The 20380-nt window shown below is 38.5% G+C and overlaps 1 protein-coding gene across 1 annotated transcript; it reads left to right on the top strand.

The window, feature by feature from the left end:
- Positions 1-2907: 2907 nt before the first annotated feature.
- Positions 2908-16287, top strand: LOC117290416 (WD repeat and SOCS box-containing protein 1-like). Its single transcript, XM_033771813.1, has 9 exons — positions 2908-3399; positions 6551-6737; positions 7454-7752; positions 11759-11988; positions 12825-12997; positions 13503-13616; positions 14267-14377; positions 14986-15160; positions 15777-16287. The coding sequence occupies exons 1-8, from the start codon at positions 3363-3365 to the stop codon at positions 15152-15154; spliced, it is 1320 nt and encodes a 439-aa protein (XP_033627704.1). The 5' UTR covers positions 2908-3362; the 3' UTR covers positions 15155-15160; positions 15777-16287.
- Positions 16288-20380: the final 4093 nt, after the last annotated feature.

The following is a 20380-nucleotide window of genomic DNA, read 5'->3' as shown; positions in this document are numbered from 1 at the left end:
TCATCAACGAGAAGAGAACGTACCGAGACCTTACTTCGTGTTAATAAGTAACACCCTGACTACAACATAACATAGTTCTCTTACTCAAAACATTTACATCATTCTCTCACTCAAACCATTAACATAATTCTCTTACTCAAAACATTTACATCATTCTCTTACTCAAAACATTTACATCATTCTCTTACTCAAAACATTAACATCATTCTCTTACTCAAAACATTAACACCATTCTGTTACTCAAAACTTAACATCATTCTCTTACTCAAAACATTTACATCATTCTCTGACTCAAAACATTTACATAATTCTCTTACTCAAAACATTAACATCATTCTCTCACTCAAAACATTTACATCATTCTCTGACTCAAAACATTTACATCATTCTCTTACTCAAAACATTAACATCATTCTCTCACTCAAAACATTTACATCATTCTCTTACTCAAAACATTAACATCATTCTCTCACTCAAAACATTTACATCATTCTCTTACTCAAAACATTAACATCATTCTCTCACTCAAAACATTTACATCATTCTCTTACTCAAAACATTAACATAATTCTCTTACTCAAATCATTTACATCATTCTCTGACTCAAAACATTAACATCATTCTCTTACTCAAAACATTAACATCATTCTCTCACTCAAAACATTTACATCATTCTCTTACTCAAAACATTAACATCATTCTCTCACTCAAAACATTTACATCATTCTCTTACTCAAAACATTAACATCATTCTCTTACTCAAAACATTAACACCATTCTCTTACTCAAAACATTAACATCATTCTCTCACTCAAAACATTTACATCATTCTCTCACTCAAAACATTTACATCATTCTCTTACTCAAAACATTAACATCATTCTCTTACTCAAAACATTACCATCATTCTCTCACTCAAAACATTTACATCATTCTCTTACTCAAAACATTAACATCATTCTCTCACTCAAAACATTTACATCATTCTCTTACTCAAAACATTAACATAGTTCTCCTACTCAAAACATTAATTACATCATTCTCTTACTCAAAATATTTACATCGTTCTCTTACTCAAAACATTTACATCATGCTCTTACTCAAAACATTTACATCATTCTCTTACTCAAAACATTAACATAATTCTCTTACTCAAAACATTAACATAATTCTCTCACTCAAACCATTAACATTATTCTATTACTCAAAATATATTGCATGCGATTTTTTTATGACAATAGTGGCAATCCGCAAAATACGAAGGCCGCCATTGTGCAAATCATAACGTAAGACTTCAAAACAAACCTCTTTAAAATTATTGTGATCTCTCTACTATAGTGATTCCTCTTTTGTGAGTTTTTAATCGTACATTTTGACGGTGCCATTTTTACAGCCTATGTGAAATTAAGAGTCTCTATCATTATACCATAGGCCTATATCATAAAAGAGCCGATGTTGTTCAGAATAAGACATTGATCCGTGTCCCCTTCACGATCTGTGTACACTTCTTCTCTTAATGTTTGTTGAGCCTTTATAAGTCTACACAATGTAAACGACTTTCTTCACTGGAGCCCTTAAAGCAATATCGACTGTGTGGGGCTTCATAATGTCACCGACAAGATGGTCTTCGAAATATTTTTTAGAATTGCGAGAACATGCGGACGACATAATAAGAGGTAGAAACTAATAAACTTAAGCCCGTCTACACAAACCTGGATCTCCGATTGCCGAGGACTCAATGATTGTTGACCACACCCTTCATTTTGCGGCTACCTGCTGAATTAAATGTGCAGTCATTAGGGGACATTAATTTTTGTAGTTTGCAGGATCGCATTGGCCAAAGTGTGAGATTTCTCGAGGAGAGGATTGAAGCAAGCCCATCACTGCTGTCTGAAATGGAAAATAAGTGTTGCCTGCGTTAATTATATGATAATAAAATAAATAATGATTAATACTCAAAATTGGTTACACTTTTAGCAATGGCTTAGCAAGAAGTCAGGTCTGTGTGTTTTTCTAGGGCCAGATAAAATTGATTCAATGATAATCACAAACATATTTTTTTGTCACAGGTGGTGATTGTTGAACCTTCTAAGATACCGCCCTCTTGTGGTGGTTGTTTGGCTTCGACGTGGAAGTGCTGCATGCTGATTGGCTGCCGAAAAACAAGATGCAGAACTTTAAAACTTGATTAAACTTAATTGAACAATGAGAAGTGGTAATTTTTCGCACACATGAGCAATATCCAAGGCTTGGGACCTTAACAATGTATCCACTCTTCCGATTGATCTGTCTGTAAACCCATTTGAAGATAGGGTAGCCCCGCCCCCTCCCCCCACACCCTCCCTACCGATCACTACGCTAGGCCTATCTAAATAAAAGCCGGTGCCCCAGGTTATCCTGTCCACCGGAGATCCTGTCCCCAATCCCATGGGAAACTACTTTTAGCTGGAGGAGGGGGATTCAGAAGAGGGCGCTATCACAAGAAGTTTGGATACACCGTTCGCCCTGACGGGGGTGTGGACAGAACGCTCGGGGAGAATCTCATCCGGGGACAAAATCTCCTTACCCAACGGCCGAACATTTCCATTCATGACATGCACTTGGCGAACGTGTTCCGTCGACCAAGGGCGTCGGTTTTGCACGGGGCGGACACAACTGCTTATGTAAATGTGTCCGGGCACAATTGCATTGTGCAGCAGCGTCCGGGCGGACACGATTGCATACGCAAAGCTGTCCGGCGGACCATTATGCAATACTGTCCCGGACAGTATTGCATACAGGACATTGCATGCGACACCACCGGCCGTGACAAAAAGGATGCCGTATTCCCAACAGCGCCCTCTATCTCTATAGGGTTTTTATTTTTGTTACACCACACACACACTGTCATCATATGGATGTCGTCACTGTGTGTTTACGTTCTTCGAATATTCTGCTCACCAAAAACAGTTCATGAATCATTGAAATCCTCCGCCATAAACGGAGTCATAACAACCAGCTGAACCTTTCAATGTGTTGGGATCGTTCTGTAGAATTGACATACGTTAGTTTGGGATAGATTTAGCCATTGATATTTCTGTAAATGTGAAGAATAACGTCTAAACACAAAGTAGTAATGTTTGTTTATTCAACGCCTTGTTTGTAATTCATACACGCATGCGTATTTTGTCGTCACAGCCACATCCCACGACAAGCCTCTGGATTTCACTTTCAGTATTTTTGGTTGGATTTTAAAATTAAACTACGTTTGTTGGATGGTTGGATGAAGTGGGAATTCTGCTTATGGTCAAGCTGTTCATGATCAAGGATTATACCACCAGTCTTCCAAAACAGACGTGGTATTGGAGAGTGGTCGGCCAGTGATGGCCAGTTTCCAGTTTACCACGACTGAAAAATTACGTGAGTATTCAATGCTTGAATGTTGCTTGTTGTTGTCGTACCATGGAGCTATCACTCAGTAGGCACGCACGTAGGCATAAAAACGACGATCTCAAATCAAAACTCTTGATGTTTCTTTTAATTTTAACCCTTTCGTTTGTAGTTGTTGTACTGTGTTTGTTTATTATGACATATTGAATAGGAAACCACTCGATCGTGGGTATGTGGAATGGTTTCCAAGGAAGCGCCAAATTGTTTTGATGGCTGGCCATGATTTTATTTCAACTCAAATCAAACTTGAAACAAAGCAAGGCAGTAGTTATGTGGGCACACAGTACCCATACCACTACCTACCAGCATGCTGTTGCAAGGATAGAGGACATGGCAATCGTGGAGATAATGTTTGTGGTACTCTTGTGTTTTGATTTATTTTTGCCAAATAATTTGGTTTTTGGTCACTGTATAGGAAACATTATTGTGAATGCAGCCTACATTCACTACTATTACTAATCACTCCTTATTTTATATAATATTTCATTCATTCAGTCAGATAAGGTCAACGTTGATAATTTTTTTCAGTAATTTCAAATTTTAAGTGACACCATGGTTACACTGATTATTTTGAAAGATGAAATCACCATGATTTTTTATTTGGACCTTTTGTTGCTCTGTGATTTGTTCTCATTGCCACACATGACATTGTACAATTGAGCCTGTTTTTACAGGGTACTATTCAAATGATAATATCAAAATGTTGAGTGCTTCAAATAATCCCTGGAAAAAATTGTATAATTAAATTTAGTAATGTAAGAGTATACACTTGTTATGTGTTTTTGTGATACAACGTTTGTACACTGATTACAATAAATATGTCACACATGGATTATTGACATTGATGATGAAATAGCGCCATAGGTTTCAATAACTGCCTGGTACTGAAGGTGACTTTTCAGAGATAGCACAGACGGACATTGTACTTTATGTCGCATTTTATCTATGTGTAAATTGCCGCTCACCTGAAAATTACCAATTTATGTGTAGTCATACTCATAAGACTCAGCTGTAAAAACTATTTGTTGGAATACTAAAATCCATGAATTTGATATGACTGGAAAAAGTAAAGGTAAGTTAACTTTAAAAGCCTATCATAAAAAAAGTGTTCCCTCTACAGCAAAGTGAGTATGAGAGGCATAGTTCAATACAGTTGATGAATGTAAAAAAATTTATAATTTTTCATTGACCTACAATGGTGTTTACGTGAAGACTAGAATATTCCACTGTTGGCATAATGTCCAATCCAATGCACTGCTTAGGCCTATACCTTGGATGTTAGACTCGGGACCTAACTCAAGTGTTCAAGGAAGTGTCAGTAAGACTATCAGATCAGTTGTGAAGTCAGCAGTGTGTGTCATGATTTAACCTGGTTGCCCATTTTCCTTGCATAAATTAACGTCTATTGTTGTATGGTAATCAGTAGGCCTATCACCATGAGCTCACATACTAAGACCGCGTTCCCACTGGATCCACAATTTCGAGATCGGGATCCCGCAACAAGATAAGTTGCAGGCCTGAAATCGCTGTCGCGTTCCCACTTGAGTATGATCGCGCATTGATCCTCCTATTTGGGAACGAAAGTGGGTTCAAAAAACAACTGTTTCGCTCGCAAATTGCGGGGTCTGATTGCCCTTTGCGTTCCCACTAGACTTTTGATCGCCCATTAATCCACAACGGCGATCAGATCACGCTTTAATCCTATTCCGGAGGAGGATCAAAGTCGCACGGTCAGATCCTGATCGCCCTCGCATTCCCACTGGAGGTAATTTCTCTTTGATCGCCTTTTTATCTCCCTTTCGGGGTCTTGATCGCCCTTTTCTCGAACTGGGAGATCAATGCGGGGTCCAGAGGGAACGGGGTGTAAGAGGTCCAAAAAGGGCACATGTACACATACTCATGTAGGCCTACTATACTGTCTGTGTTAGGTAAAAAAACTTGTTTTTGAAAATGGGTAAGCTCTTAAAATCACAAACAATATCAATCGGCCCCCGGCATTTATAGGCCTACATAAGAGTTCACCTGCCAAATTTTTCAAATGGACTGCATACATTACTACGTATTCATACTACTGTGAATTAAATTCATGTAGCCTTCTGCCTTCAATATGTTACAACTCCTTTGAGTTTGTTTTGTGATTTTAAAAGGCAAGACCATTGAATTACTGATGATCTTACCAAAGTTGCTGTAACCCCCCTGTAACCCCCTCCCCCACCCCAAAGTAGCCTCACCCACATTCTTTTGTTAAGCCTTCCTCCCTATTGGTCAGTTTTGGTGGTGTGGCTTTTTGTTTGTAAACAGAACTGGACAGTGCCACAATGAAGCTTGCTATTTCACCATGCTGCTTTCAATGACAAAAGGGTTTAGTAGGTCCACTGTACAGAGGCTTGCTTGCGTATAACCATGGAGGAATAAATTATTCCTCCATGGTATAACTGTGCCATGCCTGGCATGTGTGCAGAGGCTGTACACGCTTGTTATGAACAAACGTAGTGGGCGCTCTGTTTCTCTGATTTCCGGATTCTTGGTGGGATCCCCAAAACCTAATCAACAACAACAACAAGAGAGGTTTCTGCTCATGCCCAAATACTTTAAAAACAACAACGAAATGTGAGAACATGTTTTTAGAAAGATTTTTGTATTTGGTTTGCAGTAACACCATGTGTGTATCTACTTGCCAGGTACAGTTGTTCTTAGGGAACTGTCTTGCTTTATTCTACTGCCTTGGAGTAGATAATCGGAGGTTCGGGAGACTTCTCAGTTCTGAAAAGAACTGTCCTGCTTTTAACTGTTACCAGGGCGGATGGTATAGAAAATAGACTGGACTACTACTTTGGCTTATAGGATCGTAATTAACTGTACTGCCGCGGAGTCAGTTCTGAATTGGTCACCAAACCAAATATACATTGATACCTCACCATCCAATGCCTCAAATCCTATAGAAAGATTTTTGTTCACATCATTGTATTATACTTCTGGTGCCTAATTACATCTGAGTAAGACAAACCACGATTGGTAAGAATAATTTTACAAGCACCTTGAAGAGGATACAAAATTAATTACAAACTCAAAATCAGGCCTACCTAATACTGATACTCTTCTTTTGTCTTCCTTTATTCAGCCCAAGCGAAGCCGATCTGTGACTTGCGACCAACTGGTACTCAATACCAGGTGCTTGCACCAAGGAACAGTACGGTGAACCACGAGACATGGGCTGTAGCATTTGCTCCTGATCGCTCTTACTTTGCTTGGTCCTTCGGCAACGGCAAAGTCAGACTCATTCCTTGGGATGACCATAGTAATACCATGTAAGCTCCCTGAAACAGAAAATTAACTTTTTTAAATACAACATACAGGATTGGTAATAGACCTTGAGTAGGGCGCCCTCGACTAGAGGTCCAAAGAAGGTACATATCCTGTATGCTTCGTAAGCTTGGGCGCGTTTCATGCTTATTGTGAAGTTTTATTTGAAAACAAGTCCATCTGTTTGTCCTAATCAAAGAGAAAGACAAGCTCAGCGCAAGCTTCTTTGTTTTAAAGGCAGTGGACACTATTGGTAATTACTCAAAATCATTATTGGCATAAAACCTTTCTTGGTGACGAGTAATGGGGAGAGGTTGCTGGTATAAAACATTTTAAGAAATGGCTCCCTCTGAAGTGCCACGAATTTGATTTAGAGACCTCAGATTTAGAACTTGAGGTCTCTAAATCAACCATCTAAACGCACACATTACGTGTGATAAGGGTTACTTTTCTTTCATTATTATCTTGCAACTTTGATGATCGATTGAGCTCAAATTTTCACAGGTTTGTTATTTTATGCATTGTTGAGATACACCAACTGTGAAGGCTAGTCTTTGACAATTACCAATAGTGTCCACTGCCTTTAAAATAATCATTATTTAGACTGCATGTTTTGTTGTAGTTGACCCTTACAAAAAGTTCCTTGTAACCAAATTTCCTGTCATTTATAACCAGTTTAATAATTTAATTAATCAAATGCCTTTTTGTTCACTAATCGTAGTGCTGATTTAAACAACATCAACACCATCCAATATGGCGCTGTCAACCTGCAACAGGACGGTTCGCTGCCAACAGAGGGCGACAACCAACAGCAGTCTTCCCCAAGACATCACATGATGAAGGTTATTGACTGTGGTGAGGTGGTGTGGTCATTAGCACTCGGTGCCTCAAAGCCACATAAGAAATGGCGGAACATTAACATTAAGTACCATTTCTATGAGCACCTGGACATGAATTATGAACTGATCTTGGCTATGGGGCTCAAATCAGGCAAGATAAGGACATACGACATCACTACTGGTGAGTATTCATAATAGTATTAGGAATAATAGTAGTTTTTTTTATAAAGCGTGCATATCCATCACTCGGTGAAGCTCAATGCGCTTTAAAGGCAGTGGACACTATTGGTAATTACTCAAAATAATTTCTGGCATAAAACCTTTCTTGGTGACGAGTAATGGGTAGAGGTTGATGGCATAAAACATTGTGAGAAACGGCTCCCTCTGAAGTGAAGTAGTTTTTGAGAAAGAAGTAATTTTCCACGAATTTGATTTCGAGACCTCAGATTTAGAACTTGAGGTCTCGAAATCAACAATCTAAACGCACACGACTTTGTGTGACATGGGTTATTTTTCTTTCATCATTATCTCGCAACTTCGATGACCGATTGAGCTCAAATTTTCACAGGTTTGTTATTTTATGCATATGTTGAGATACACCGACCGTGAAGGCTAGTCTTTCAAATTACCAATAGTGTCCACTGCCTTTAACATACAGTATTTTCCTGCAAGGTATATTTGGACTAAGTTTTAATTATGAGACCTTGCACTATTTAATGGTTTACAAGGTGCTGCGGCGCAACAGTGCTGCCAATGAAACCAGGAACACTGGGGCGAACCCCTTCTCTTTTCGATAAGTGCACTGCGGTTCTTCTTCGTGCCTTAAACAACACACAGGACCAAAGGCTTAACATTTCATCCGAAGGCACAGCATCATGGTTAAGTGTCTTGCTTTTAAAGGACACAGGTGTCGTGACTGGGGCTTGAACCCACACTCGATCAGAACCACCAGAATTGACATCCGGTGTTCTTAACCGTAAGCCATGAACATTGCATTGAAATCAAGCATCTGAAAGCACACAACTTCGTGGGGTGTGACCATGGTGCGACAAGGGTGTTTTTTCTTTCATTATTATCTCGCAACTTTGACGACGAAATGAGCTCAAATTTTCACAGGTTTGTTATTTTATGCATGTTGAGAAACACCAAGTGGGAAAACTGGTCTTTGACAATTACCAATAGTGTCCAGTGTCTTTAAAACCAGTTTACACCTTTTCAAGTAAGATTGTAAACCTTGCATGGTGGGAGTAGGCCTATTTCTAGTTTATTGCTCCATGATACAAGTAATTAGGTTACATGTACGTTTGCAGTAGCACCGCATGTAAATCTCTTTTGAGTTGTGTTGGTCCTGAGAAGAACCGGTGATGGACAACTCAACGTTTCAATCAGTGTGCTCTTAAAGTCACCGCCAATATTTTGAGATCAGGATACGTGAATATATGGAATTTTCTTGATTTACAGCAACAAATCCTGGTGTAACACATTCGGCCATTTTATGGAGTAAAAAACTTGACTCCACAAAATGGCATGTCGTGTCAGTTCACAACGTATAAGGAAAACCATGCCATTTTGAGGCATTTGTGTGTGGATCATTAGGCCTACATTGTTTATTCTACTTTTAAAACATCTTTCCAACCATGCATTTTATAACAATAGGGTTTTCAAACGCTTTTCATAGACCAACAAAGGTACATGGGGTGGATCTTGGCATGGTACTCTAATACTACTTTGATTTATGTTTTTTGTACCCTCAGAAGATCAGTGAAAGTGTTCATTAGAGCCTAAACAAATCTATGAAGACCTGCTGTATGACATTGACTTTTTTCCTCTTCAATTTCTCATAAATTTTTCAAGGGCCAAATATGCCTGGGTAAATCACAATGTGAGTTATCCCCACAGGCATATGTACAAACCCACATGTAAAGTACATCAAAGTTGCATATTAGGCCTATGTACACAAATAACTTCAGTGTAATCAAGTTCTTTGTGCAAAACATCATGTCATGTCTAATGTTTTAGCTATCAAAAAAATTTGCATGGTATAATGCGTACCAGTCTGCAATGTAGTAGGTGAGCACTGCATGTGACTACTCATAGCACTGTGTGCAATGTACATGGCTCTACCACATCAACAACTGTGCAATTAATACGCCTCTCTTAATATTCATGCATGACGTCACAATTCTTACCCAAAATGAGGCTAAAGGTGCATGTCCGCCACCAATGGCTGCGCCTATGGCCTCGTTTTGGGTTAGAATTGTGACGTACTTATACTGCAATAATTTTAAGACAGACATATTGGTTTCAAAGTCTGTTTACTCAATGGCAAGCTTTATTAAAAAATGGGGGTTGGGGAGGGAGTTACTTGTTCATACACTTATTAATAAAAATGTATCCCCGAAGTCAGACAGGTGCCGGTATGCACTTTATCATGTTTACAGGTAATGCAAACAACTTCACGCATACTGGTAAGTACCAGTTTGCATACATGTAATATAGGCCCTAGAGAGAAGCTTTTGGACTGTAGCCAGCCGGACCTCTTGATTTAAGAAGAGGGTTCTCACTGGTCCTGAGAATTCACAAATAATTTTGTCTCATTTGCTCTGTTTGCTACGGTGGCTTTCTGTTTCAGTTGAACTTCCTTGAGTATTATTGCACCTCTGTATTATATGGGTAGCAGCATGATCATTTTACCTTTTTGATTACAAACTGAAACTTAGAATCTGCAATAAAGGAGGAAATCACGTGTACTGTACAAAGGACAAGAATGTCAAAGGTTACAATGTAATGGGTAATCCACAATTTATACTGGTTTTGTAGAGGAAACTTGCACGTATCATGTATTAAGCTTGTATGGTGCATTATACATATATGGAGCCTCTAGAGGGCGTTTTATGTTTTTGGCCAACAAAAAGTGACCTGAAGTGTGAGTGTCACTGTGTAATCATACCAAGTGTTATTGGCAAATAGACCCTTGACATTCTACTATGTACTGGCCTTTGTGTAGTCACTGTTTGCTTGAATTACAGTTTGCCCATACGGCCATATTGACTCTACACTGTGGCTCAGTTTCTATAGATTTGACCTTTTGGAAAATCGCTAACTTGTGGTATACACCTGGCCCTGGCTGATCTGAAAGCCCAAAGGGTTTTAATTCAAAGGGCCTGGCCATACAGGTAGGCCTACATGTAGTGATGCGATCCCAAGCTACACCTCTTCAAATGGCTCTGCCATGGTTTATAGCCATACAGAAATTCAAGAGTTAAATTATATCAGGTATAATTTGCAAAAAGCAGGGCTTGAATTTGGGTGGGGGGGGATGGGAATTCACAAGACCACAGGGCATGTTGCTCAGAATTGTTTTTTTGGACCAAAATATTTTCCACATATTAAAGTCAGAGAAGACGCGAAAAGACCTTCCTGTGTAAATCAAAATGACATCAGTTTTAACATTTGTTGTTGTCGTTGAAGATCTTATTTTGTTCTTATGGGTACATGTACCTGGACTTTTGTACTCAACAAATTTGACAGGATATTATAATTAAAGTCACCATTTGAGAATAACCTTACAAAAAATTCAAAAACACAAGAAATTTGGACTTCTCTTTAAAGGGTGCCCTTTACTAGTGAGAAAATGCCTTGGTGCCCTTGCCCTTTCAAAAACGAAGCATACAGGCCTGATTGCCTCTGGTCCAGTGCATTGTAAAATTTTAGAAGCACTGAGAAGGATGGGTCAAGTGAGCAAAAATTGAATGTTCATTGTCTTGTTGACCATTGGGCTTGTAACATAATACATGTCTGACAGATTGTAAACTACATTTTCCAAGGTCGATACATGCAAAATATGTATCCACAAAGCTGTAAGTGTTACCATGGCGTTACATTGACATGAACTATGCCAAACACACAAATTTATTATCAAGAGAACTGGAATGATCTGTTTGTATAAAATTTGTTGAATGAACCAAGTTTATACTGCCCTTTGTTGAATGCATTGTGTCAAATATGAAACTACATTAAACTTGTCTGTTTGGCAGTTTATTTTTTCCGTGTGAACGACTATATACATCACTGCATGACTCATGACTGCTTTTTGTAACCTTGGCATATTGCCATGTACAATGTATTCCACATTTTCATATCATAATATGCTACGAATTTCCATTTCCATTGTTATTTAATTTCAGGGCAAATGCTTCTTTTGGTCGATCACAAAGACGTTATCAGAGACCTGAAATTCTCCCCCGATGGAAGTCTTCTTTTGTTGTCAGCGTCACGAGACAACACCTTGAAAGTCTGGGACCTAAAGGATGATGGTAACATGGCCATTACACTAAGAGGGCACTCCAACTGGGTTTATGGGTGTGCATTCGCACCAGATGCAAATATGGTAGCATCAGTTGGTGCCAAGAAAACTGTAAGTACAGTTACATGCCTCGGAATATCCCACAGCTACCACATCAATAGCCGTGGTGCACTGTGCTTTTGCTGTGGTGTACTTTTTAAAGTTCCAATACAAATTTACACTCTCCTCGTAAAATTGCCCTTTACCATGAGGGAAATTGCTGTGTCCTTTCATCGGCGAACTTCGAGGCCTGCAGTTACGCAAAGCCTGGTTGATAACAGAAAAAAAGTTCTGATCATGGAAACTCGGCTTTAATGACCAGGGTGGGTGGTTAGTGCGTGAAATAGCTCTCACTACTGTGGCCATTCGAGAGTAAAGTTGTGGGTTTGTCCTGTGCCCAGGGGACGATTTCGCAAAGAGTTAGGACTAGTCTTATCTCTAGTTAGGACGTTACTCATCCTAACTTAGGACTAGCCATATGTTTTTAATATCTGCTAGTCCTAACTCTTTGTGAAATCGACCCCTAGTTTTTTTCTTTGGGCCCTATGCTATGCTCTGTGGTCGAACATGGGATGGGTTGATGTGGCTGGCTGCCAAAAGTTGCCTTTACATGTCTTTTCGTAGTCCACGCTTTTTTTGAGTTAAGCTTCTCAGCTGTGAGTAAGGATAAATTAGCCTCCCAAATAATTATTAGAATATTTCACAATTTTGGAGGTTTTACAGCCTGAAATTTGTTTTGTACTCCAAACCATTTTGTATACATTATCCGTCTTCTGTTTTTGTTTCATCTCTTAAGGAAAATGCCCTTAAAGAGACCTCACCCAGTTTGAATAATTTGGTATAGGACTCCTCTAGGATCCAGGATAGCTCCTGAAGGATTAACGACAGGCTTTTCATTTTTAATCCAGGTGATTTTATGGGACCTGAGGCAATGCAAGATTCTCCGGCGATTGATTGGTCACTATCACGATGTGGTCACCTGCGATTTCTCTCCAGATGGTGCCCTCCTAGCCACAGCATCATATGATGCACGAGTACTTCTATGGGACCCTCACACTGGAGTCAATCTCAAAGCGTACCAGTAAGTACATGAAGGCCTGGAACTATCATCCTTGACTTTCCATTATTCAATTTTACAACAGAACTTCGAGAAGAGGAATATTAATGTTACCAAGGTATAACAAAACAATTGTTGCACGCTGTGATTGGGGTCCATGGGCACCCTTGGGGGAAAATGGCACCCTCAGCTCCGCCTCGGGTACCATTTCCCCTCTCGGGTGTACAAAACGCCATGGACCCGTCAGAGCGTGAAACAATTGTATAATGTATGCGTAATTTGCATAACATAATTCCGAGACTGGGCATTATAATCAAGGTGTTTGACTGGTTACAGCACCCTTTTATTATGTGAACAGCTAGGTAAAGTATCACATTTCCATGGATAACACTTTGGAGATCTACATTATAGCTTTATCCTGCGTAGTTTCATGGAAAAGAATGAGGAATATTTTAAAAGTAATCAAATACTCTTTGTGAGCAGTGTTTCCATAGAAGTTTCACTCCTATACTTTTTTTGTTTTCTTCAGCCATGTTTACCCACCACTTTTACCGGTATTTGCGGGCGGCTCCAATAACAATTTCGTCAGACACATGGCCTTCTCACCTGACGGTAGCCACTTTGCAACAGTGTGTGATGACAAGTAAGTACTCAAGAGGAATTCTCTGACAAGAAGTTCAACTCGCTGTTGGCATGTGGCCTTAATGAAGGATTGAGAGTGAGGATACTTGAAGCTTAGGTTCAACTATTTTTTAATTAAAACTATCAAGCAAGAACTACTGCCCTCTGTTGGCGGGTGAAGATGTTACACTCGCCTTCACCACCCCCATAAATCTGTAATTTAAGATCAAACAGACATCTTCTGAAAGTATCCATGAATTACTGTAGAGCACTCAGTGATCATTGACATTTATATAGTGATTGGCCCTATCAACAAATTTAAACATTGACACACTTGCAATAAGTGTGTGCATGAATTTGTAGTGACATTCTAATCAATGACTTGAACATGTATAACAACAAGGAATAAAAGGTCAATAACTGCTATCACAAAGGAGAACAATGGGGTCCATGCTTGTCAGGACAAAGCGTTGAACAAAGGGGGTCCTTGATTAGAGGTCATTACAAGTGTGCTTGCCAGTATTTTGTTTCCCTTAGCAAATTTTTATGCTTAGCAGCTCTATGAAATTGGGTCCAGGCAGTGGTAGATCCAGGCTAGTTCAAATTCTTTGTTTACTACTAAGTTGTACGAGGGATTTATATAGGTGTGTGTTTGATTTGTTATCTTTTCAGGTTAGTTCGCTTTTGGTCACTCTTTGACACGTCAGACCCAATTGCTGTCGCTAATGTAACAGATGGTTTATGTTGCAGCTATTCTGCACATGGGCGTGTTTTGGCAACTGGGTAAGTAGCTTGTTCATCTTGTTGATTGATCCTCATTATGGTATACCTGTGAAATTCAGTTTAGGGAACTTAAACCACAAATGTAACATACAAAATTCCCGAAAATTACTTCTTTTTTGTTAATTTTTTTTAGCAGATTCCATACTATTCATCAACTCACGTGAAATCTCAAGCAAAAAATACCTGATCCAGTGAGTTTCAGGTGCATGCATTTTCGGCAGAAAAAAACGGAAAAAGCTTAATCAAGATTCTATTGACTGCCTGCGAGGAAAGTTTTTCACCGAAACTTCACTAAACAAGAACACCAAGTTACAATCTAAGACATTTTTTTCAATCTTGTAGAATGTAAGTTGGTTTTATAAATTGACTTTTATAATTAAAGCAACTCAATTTGAACAGTTTTACTACTCTGCACACAGTTATCCATTGCAGTAGCCTTATCTATGTGTACACTTGTGGCCGTTGTGTCATGCACTATGTACATAGTACAATGAATATTACTGGGCTCAGATATGACGAGCTCCGGATATAACAAGGAAAATGGGCCAGTCCGGCAGACCTCGTATTAACAAGAGTCGACTGTAACTATTGTTTCTCTCTATCCACAGAACAAGAAACGGCTCTGTGAGATTTTTTACTGCTCCCATGGAGGTTCAGAAACTACAACACATGTGTCGCCTTGCCATTAGACGGTTGGTACCCAAGACTGATAACCTTTTGGATCTGAACCTACCCCCTGGGCTTAGGACCTATCTTCAGTACAGTAACGTCTGCTGATACAAGGTAAATTTGGCTTGAGAAAAGAACTGTCACCTTCATATACAACAAGCATCTGAAATCACACAACTTTGTGTGACAAGAGTGTGTTTTCTTCCATTATTATATCGCAACTTTGACGACCAATTGAGTTAGAATTTTTACAGGTTTGTTAGTTTGTGCATATGTTGAGATGCACCGAGTGAGATGACTGGTCTTTGACAATTATCAATAGTGTCCACTGTCTTAGGAATGTGGTTTAAGATAGAGGGATTCAGAAACATTTCAATCTGAGAAACGCTTATGCATGAAATGGTACTCAAGATTGTGTATTATTCCATTATGCGGATTATTCTTCCTTCATGAACTGCACCAAATATGTAGCGATTTTCACAGCATGAAATTCCCACAAGTTAGTTTGATTGTTGTATAGGAATAAAACAATTGAGTGGTCAAAAAAAAACAATGGTACACTTTGCCTTTAAAAGCTAAACAGTTGACACTTGTGCGTCTTGTATAGCTTCCCTGGTCAAAATTAAAACATACACTGTATCATGCAGACTGAAGGCAAACTGGTTAAAAATCTATATTCTGAAATCGTTTATAAAGTATTTTTTACTTTTGTCTTTGTGTCCATCAACAGGTAGAAGTGCTAATTTGTGTTGTATATTAATGTCTGCCAGAGTCAAATCAGCCTGTTTATCTGTCAGAGCTTCTCAAATGCTGAGTACACTTCACAAAGGTCAAGTGCAGTTTGCTCTTTGACCCTCTTCCGCTACATGTGTCGCTGGCCTGTGGACATCTTACCCTTGAACGTCCAGTTAATTCATAACCAAGGTAGTGTTTAATAAGTGCAATAGTGGCACAGCGTATACCCAGTATACCACTTATTCATGAGGGAATATGACTCATTGATAAGTACATTTCCAGTTTTCAAAGAGTACCAATTCCAATGGACCCTGTGGATTTACTGTGCATATGACGTGATTTGAGTTTGGCGCCCTCAGCTAGAGGTTGGCCCATCCTGTATGCCAAGCATACACCAAGATAGCCCCCAGTGACCCAGTCCACAGGCCGGACACTGGGGGCTGACCCGGGTGAGCCCCTGGAATGACGTCAAAGCTGTTCAAACGTACCGGGGACGACCCAGGGAAGCTAATCGAATGTACCCAATGAATAACGTAGGGTGTCGTGGCCGAGTGGATAAGAACACCGAACTCAAGCTCTGGTGTTTCTGTTCAGCAGAGTGTGGGTTCGAATCCCGGTCGTGACACTTGTGTCCCTGAGCAAGACACTTAACTATAATTGCTTCTCTCCACCCAGGGGTAAATGGGTACCTGTGAGGGCAGAGATGGTTCTTGTGATTGATTTAGCCGAGTAGCGCATATTAATGTTGCACGAGGCTGTATTCCCCACCAGGGAGCTGAGATGGTTTAAGGAGTGATTTAAGGCCCAGTGACCAGGGGTAATAATGTGAAGCGCTTTGGGACGCCCTCCGGGTGTGAAAAGCGCTATATAAAAACGGGTTATAAATATAATAATAAGATCTGTAGGGTTACCATCAAAGTTCATTTTCACTTTACATTAAATAAATCATGGGATTGATTGATACAGCCATCAATGTTTACTTTCTCTGAAATATTTTGAGTTGGATGTATAATGTAAAGATTACATAAACAGGTTGTTTGTTGTATGAAAGGGTAAATCGATGTGCCTTTTCTGTTTGGTGGTGGGGGGGGGGGGTATCAAAGAACTAGCAAGTTCCTGTCAGATATAATGTATGCCTGTGTGATATGCCTGTTCTTGAATACTTTGGTTTACAATGCTGCATGAAGTGTACATTCACACATTATTCTTCAAATCAAGTGCTTTTTTTTTAACTGATGTGCCAGAAGTTAAGATAGACCTTCTAACCATGTATACTGAAGAAGATGAAAGTAACACCATATAATAGAACTATTTCATTAAACTATACTTGTTAAAACACTGATTGTGCTTTTACCGTATTTGCTTAAGAAATATGGATCAGTGACGTGGGTCCAGACTGTTTTGTATTTATTAACAACCATTGCAGTCTGGCTTTGGTACACAGACTAAGATACCTGTACCACCATTATACATTATACATGTACCGAGTTGGAACAAATGGGTAGGGATTGTATTTATAAACAAGTTTAGGAAACAACTTCATGTAGTGTCCAATAATTATCCATATTGGGCGCTAACATTTAATTTTGAAGCGTCGCAACAGTACATGTATATAATGCGTTTTTATACACAAGACCTGTGTTTCACAGTCAAATAACAAGGATCAGAACTGGGATGCCATCTTAGGCTGATTTACAATGTTGAAAATCTGATTTGTTTTCCTGGTTTTTTTTTTTTCTGTTAAGCTTTAACCTTCCTCCAACACTTCAATAAAATATATATAATGTCCCTTTTGTAAATTAAAAGTTTGAATATCCATTATCAAATTCAATGCCATTAATTTTTTTATTTGAATTATTCAATGTTTCTACGACAAATGATCGATTACACTGTATGTGGAAATATTTACAGAAATCTGTCAAATTGTTGATTTCAAATTGTTTAAACAAGATCATGTTCCAAATGTGCTCTGCAATAGTTGTTTCTAAGGTGTCGGCATTTTGTTATACATTTCAGTTGACATTTCTCAAAAAAATACTATATTTTAACATTTAACTTAACAAAAAACTAACAAAAACTGTTAAGGGTTTCTACAGTTTGACCCATTCATAGTTTATTTCTTGTAGCTCTTTCCAAATAGTTTGGGCAGATTTCAAAACATATTTAAAAGCTAAACTTTTCTACACAAATGCCATATACAATTATTTAATTTGGTATGGTTTGGGGAGGTTGTTTTCCATTCTTTTTCCCTGAAGATTTGTACATTTCTTTACAAAACGTTTAGGTGAAAGTTAATTTTGTTTGTTTGTTATGGTGCTTTTGAAATAACCAAATTAAAATATTGGAAATTGTAGTGGGGGGGGGGGAGGGGGCGCTGGGGGCTATTGATTTTACGGATTATAATATTAAACATCTCCCATAGCATACACTCGAAATTTGACTAACGGTTAAGTATATGAAGCAAGTTCATCTATTGAACCATGTAAAAAATGAAGTCATTCTTTATTTATTCATAATATCATAGTACCACTCTTAGTAGAAAACTAACTCTTTGCAGATTTGTTTTTTTCTTAAAACATTAGCGAGTTTTGGTAAAAAATCAACTGTTTCAAAAGCCAATGTAGACATTTTGAATTGTTCAATAGACTGACTTTACACGGACTAGCAGGGTTGACATTTTCAGTGAATACTCAATGGGACTAGTTAGCTTTTTATTTAACTGGTTCATCAGCTTTTTCACCGGTCCATAATTTAAGGGTTTTCTTTCAAAATGAAGTAGCATGAATTATCACTGGTTTATGTGCAGCGAGCAGTGTGTCTGGTCCGCAGGTTTCAATTTCATAAAGCTGTTTAGCAGAAAATTCTACTGAGCATTCTTTGCTAAGCAAGAAATGAACGGGGTACCAGTCACAGCAATGGTAGCTGTAAAGTATTCTGGCTGGTAATCTTATATTGCTAAGCACGATTTTGTGCTTACAGGCTTTATGAAATTGGCCCAGGTGTTTTCATTGGTAGGCCAGCAGATTTGTCAGTTAACAAGAGCTAAGGAAACACCAGTTTAAGATGTTGCTTTGGTATAAACTCATTGCTATCCCTCAGACTTGTCTGGTTCTGAATGTCTGAAAAACATTTTAAAATACCATGTTTTTGTATAGGTTGGATATTGTATAAAGGTGTGTGCAACACACATTCTGTATGACAGACTTAAAGGGGCAGGCCTGCTTAAAGGGGCAGTGACTTCATGATCATAGTCTGCTTGTGGCTGGACCATAGAAACATGAACTCTAACCCAGTTACAACATGGTGCGTAGTAACCGTCACATCACAAACAAGAACTTTAAGAGTGCCGTCATTATTATCACCCAGTTACAACACGGTGTGCAGTAACCATCGCATCACAAACAAGAACTTTAAGAGTGCCGTCATTATTATTACCTAGTTACAACAGAGTGCGCGTTAACTGTCACATCACAAACAAGAAATTTAAAGAGTGCCGTCATTATTATCGCGCACGTGTGCAATAACTGGGTTAGAGGTCAGAATTTAACGTCTGGCCACAGACATGCTTTGATCACAACACCATGCCCATTTAAGATTTGACATATTAGTCTAAGATTTATTTTGCTGAATTCATGAATGGAACAAGATGTCAAGTTAAAATGCAAGACTTGCAGTGTGCTGTTTAAAAATGCCAGGCTTTCTTATATTTCAACATTAATATCATAATCGCAAACTTTCATTTATGTAAATTGTATATATCTCCATAGCAATTATTATTGTAACAAACTGTATGATATTTGGCTGTTCTTGTGATGTTTCACAGGAGTGAATTGTAAATAAAGCATGGTTTGTCTTTTGTAAGTCATATCTGTTGGTCAAAATGTGGTTTGTTGTCTCCAATATCTATACAGTTTTTTTAATTGGTAAGGGACCATTCATTTCATTTTAATATGACCTTCGCATAAAATTTTGATTTTATTTTTTATTATTAGAATTTTGTGATACCAACACTTATTTTGTTGGAACACATTACATACAAATTTGAAGAAAAATATATCTCAGATAGGAACAGAAGTTGCAATCTTTTACACTGCCCTGTCATGCCCTGTCATGGGGGATGCAGTATGCCTACTTGGAGAGAAAATTGCCAAATTCATTGGGAGAGTACATGTCATCCCTACTAATTGAGGTGATTGAGAAAATAGAGATTAGTCGTAATCAAAGCACCTTGTACAATTTGTCTTTTATCCTAATGCCAGTATTATGGCATGTGCATACTTGCTCCTAAAACTATTTCGGTTTCGACTGCTATCGTCTCCAGCGGACAAAACCGAAATAGTTCTAGGAGTAGCGCATACTGGTTTGAAAAAAAAAACGTTGTCCCTAAGCCCCCCCCCACCTCATGTCAGTTTTGCAATTGCTTTTTTACACGCTAAAATATTAAACTTACTTGCCTTAAGTAAGTTGCTTTAATAATAAATTAATTAATCCCACGGTTTATTCTTCAATGTGAACAGTTACATGAAATAATTAAACTTCATGAACTACTGAAAGAAGTAAACCAGAATACAACTTGATTATACATGTAAGTTTCTTGTG

This window comes from Asterias rubens, chromosome 5 (genome assembly GCF_902459465.1).
Source record: "Asterias rubens chromosome 5, eAstRub1.3, whole genome shotgun sequence".
Lineage (NCBI taxonomy): Eukaryota > Metazoa > Echinodermata > Asteroidea > Forcipulatida > Asteriidae > Asterias > Asterias rubens.
The sequence above is the reverse complement of the archived record's forward strand: the minus strand, read 5'-3'. Positions and strand labels throughout refer to the sequence as shown.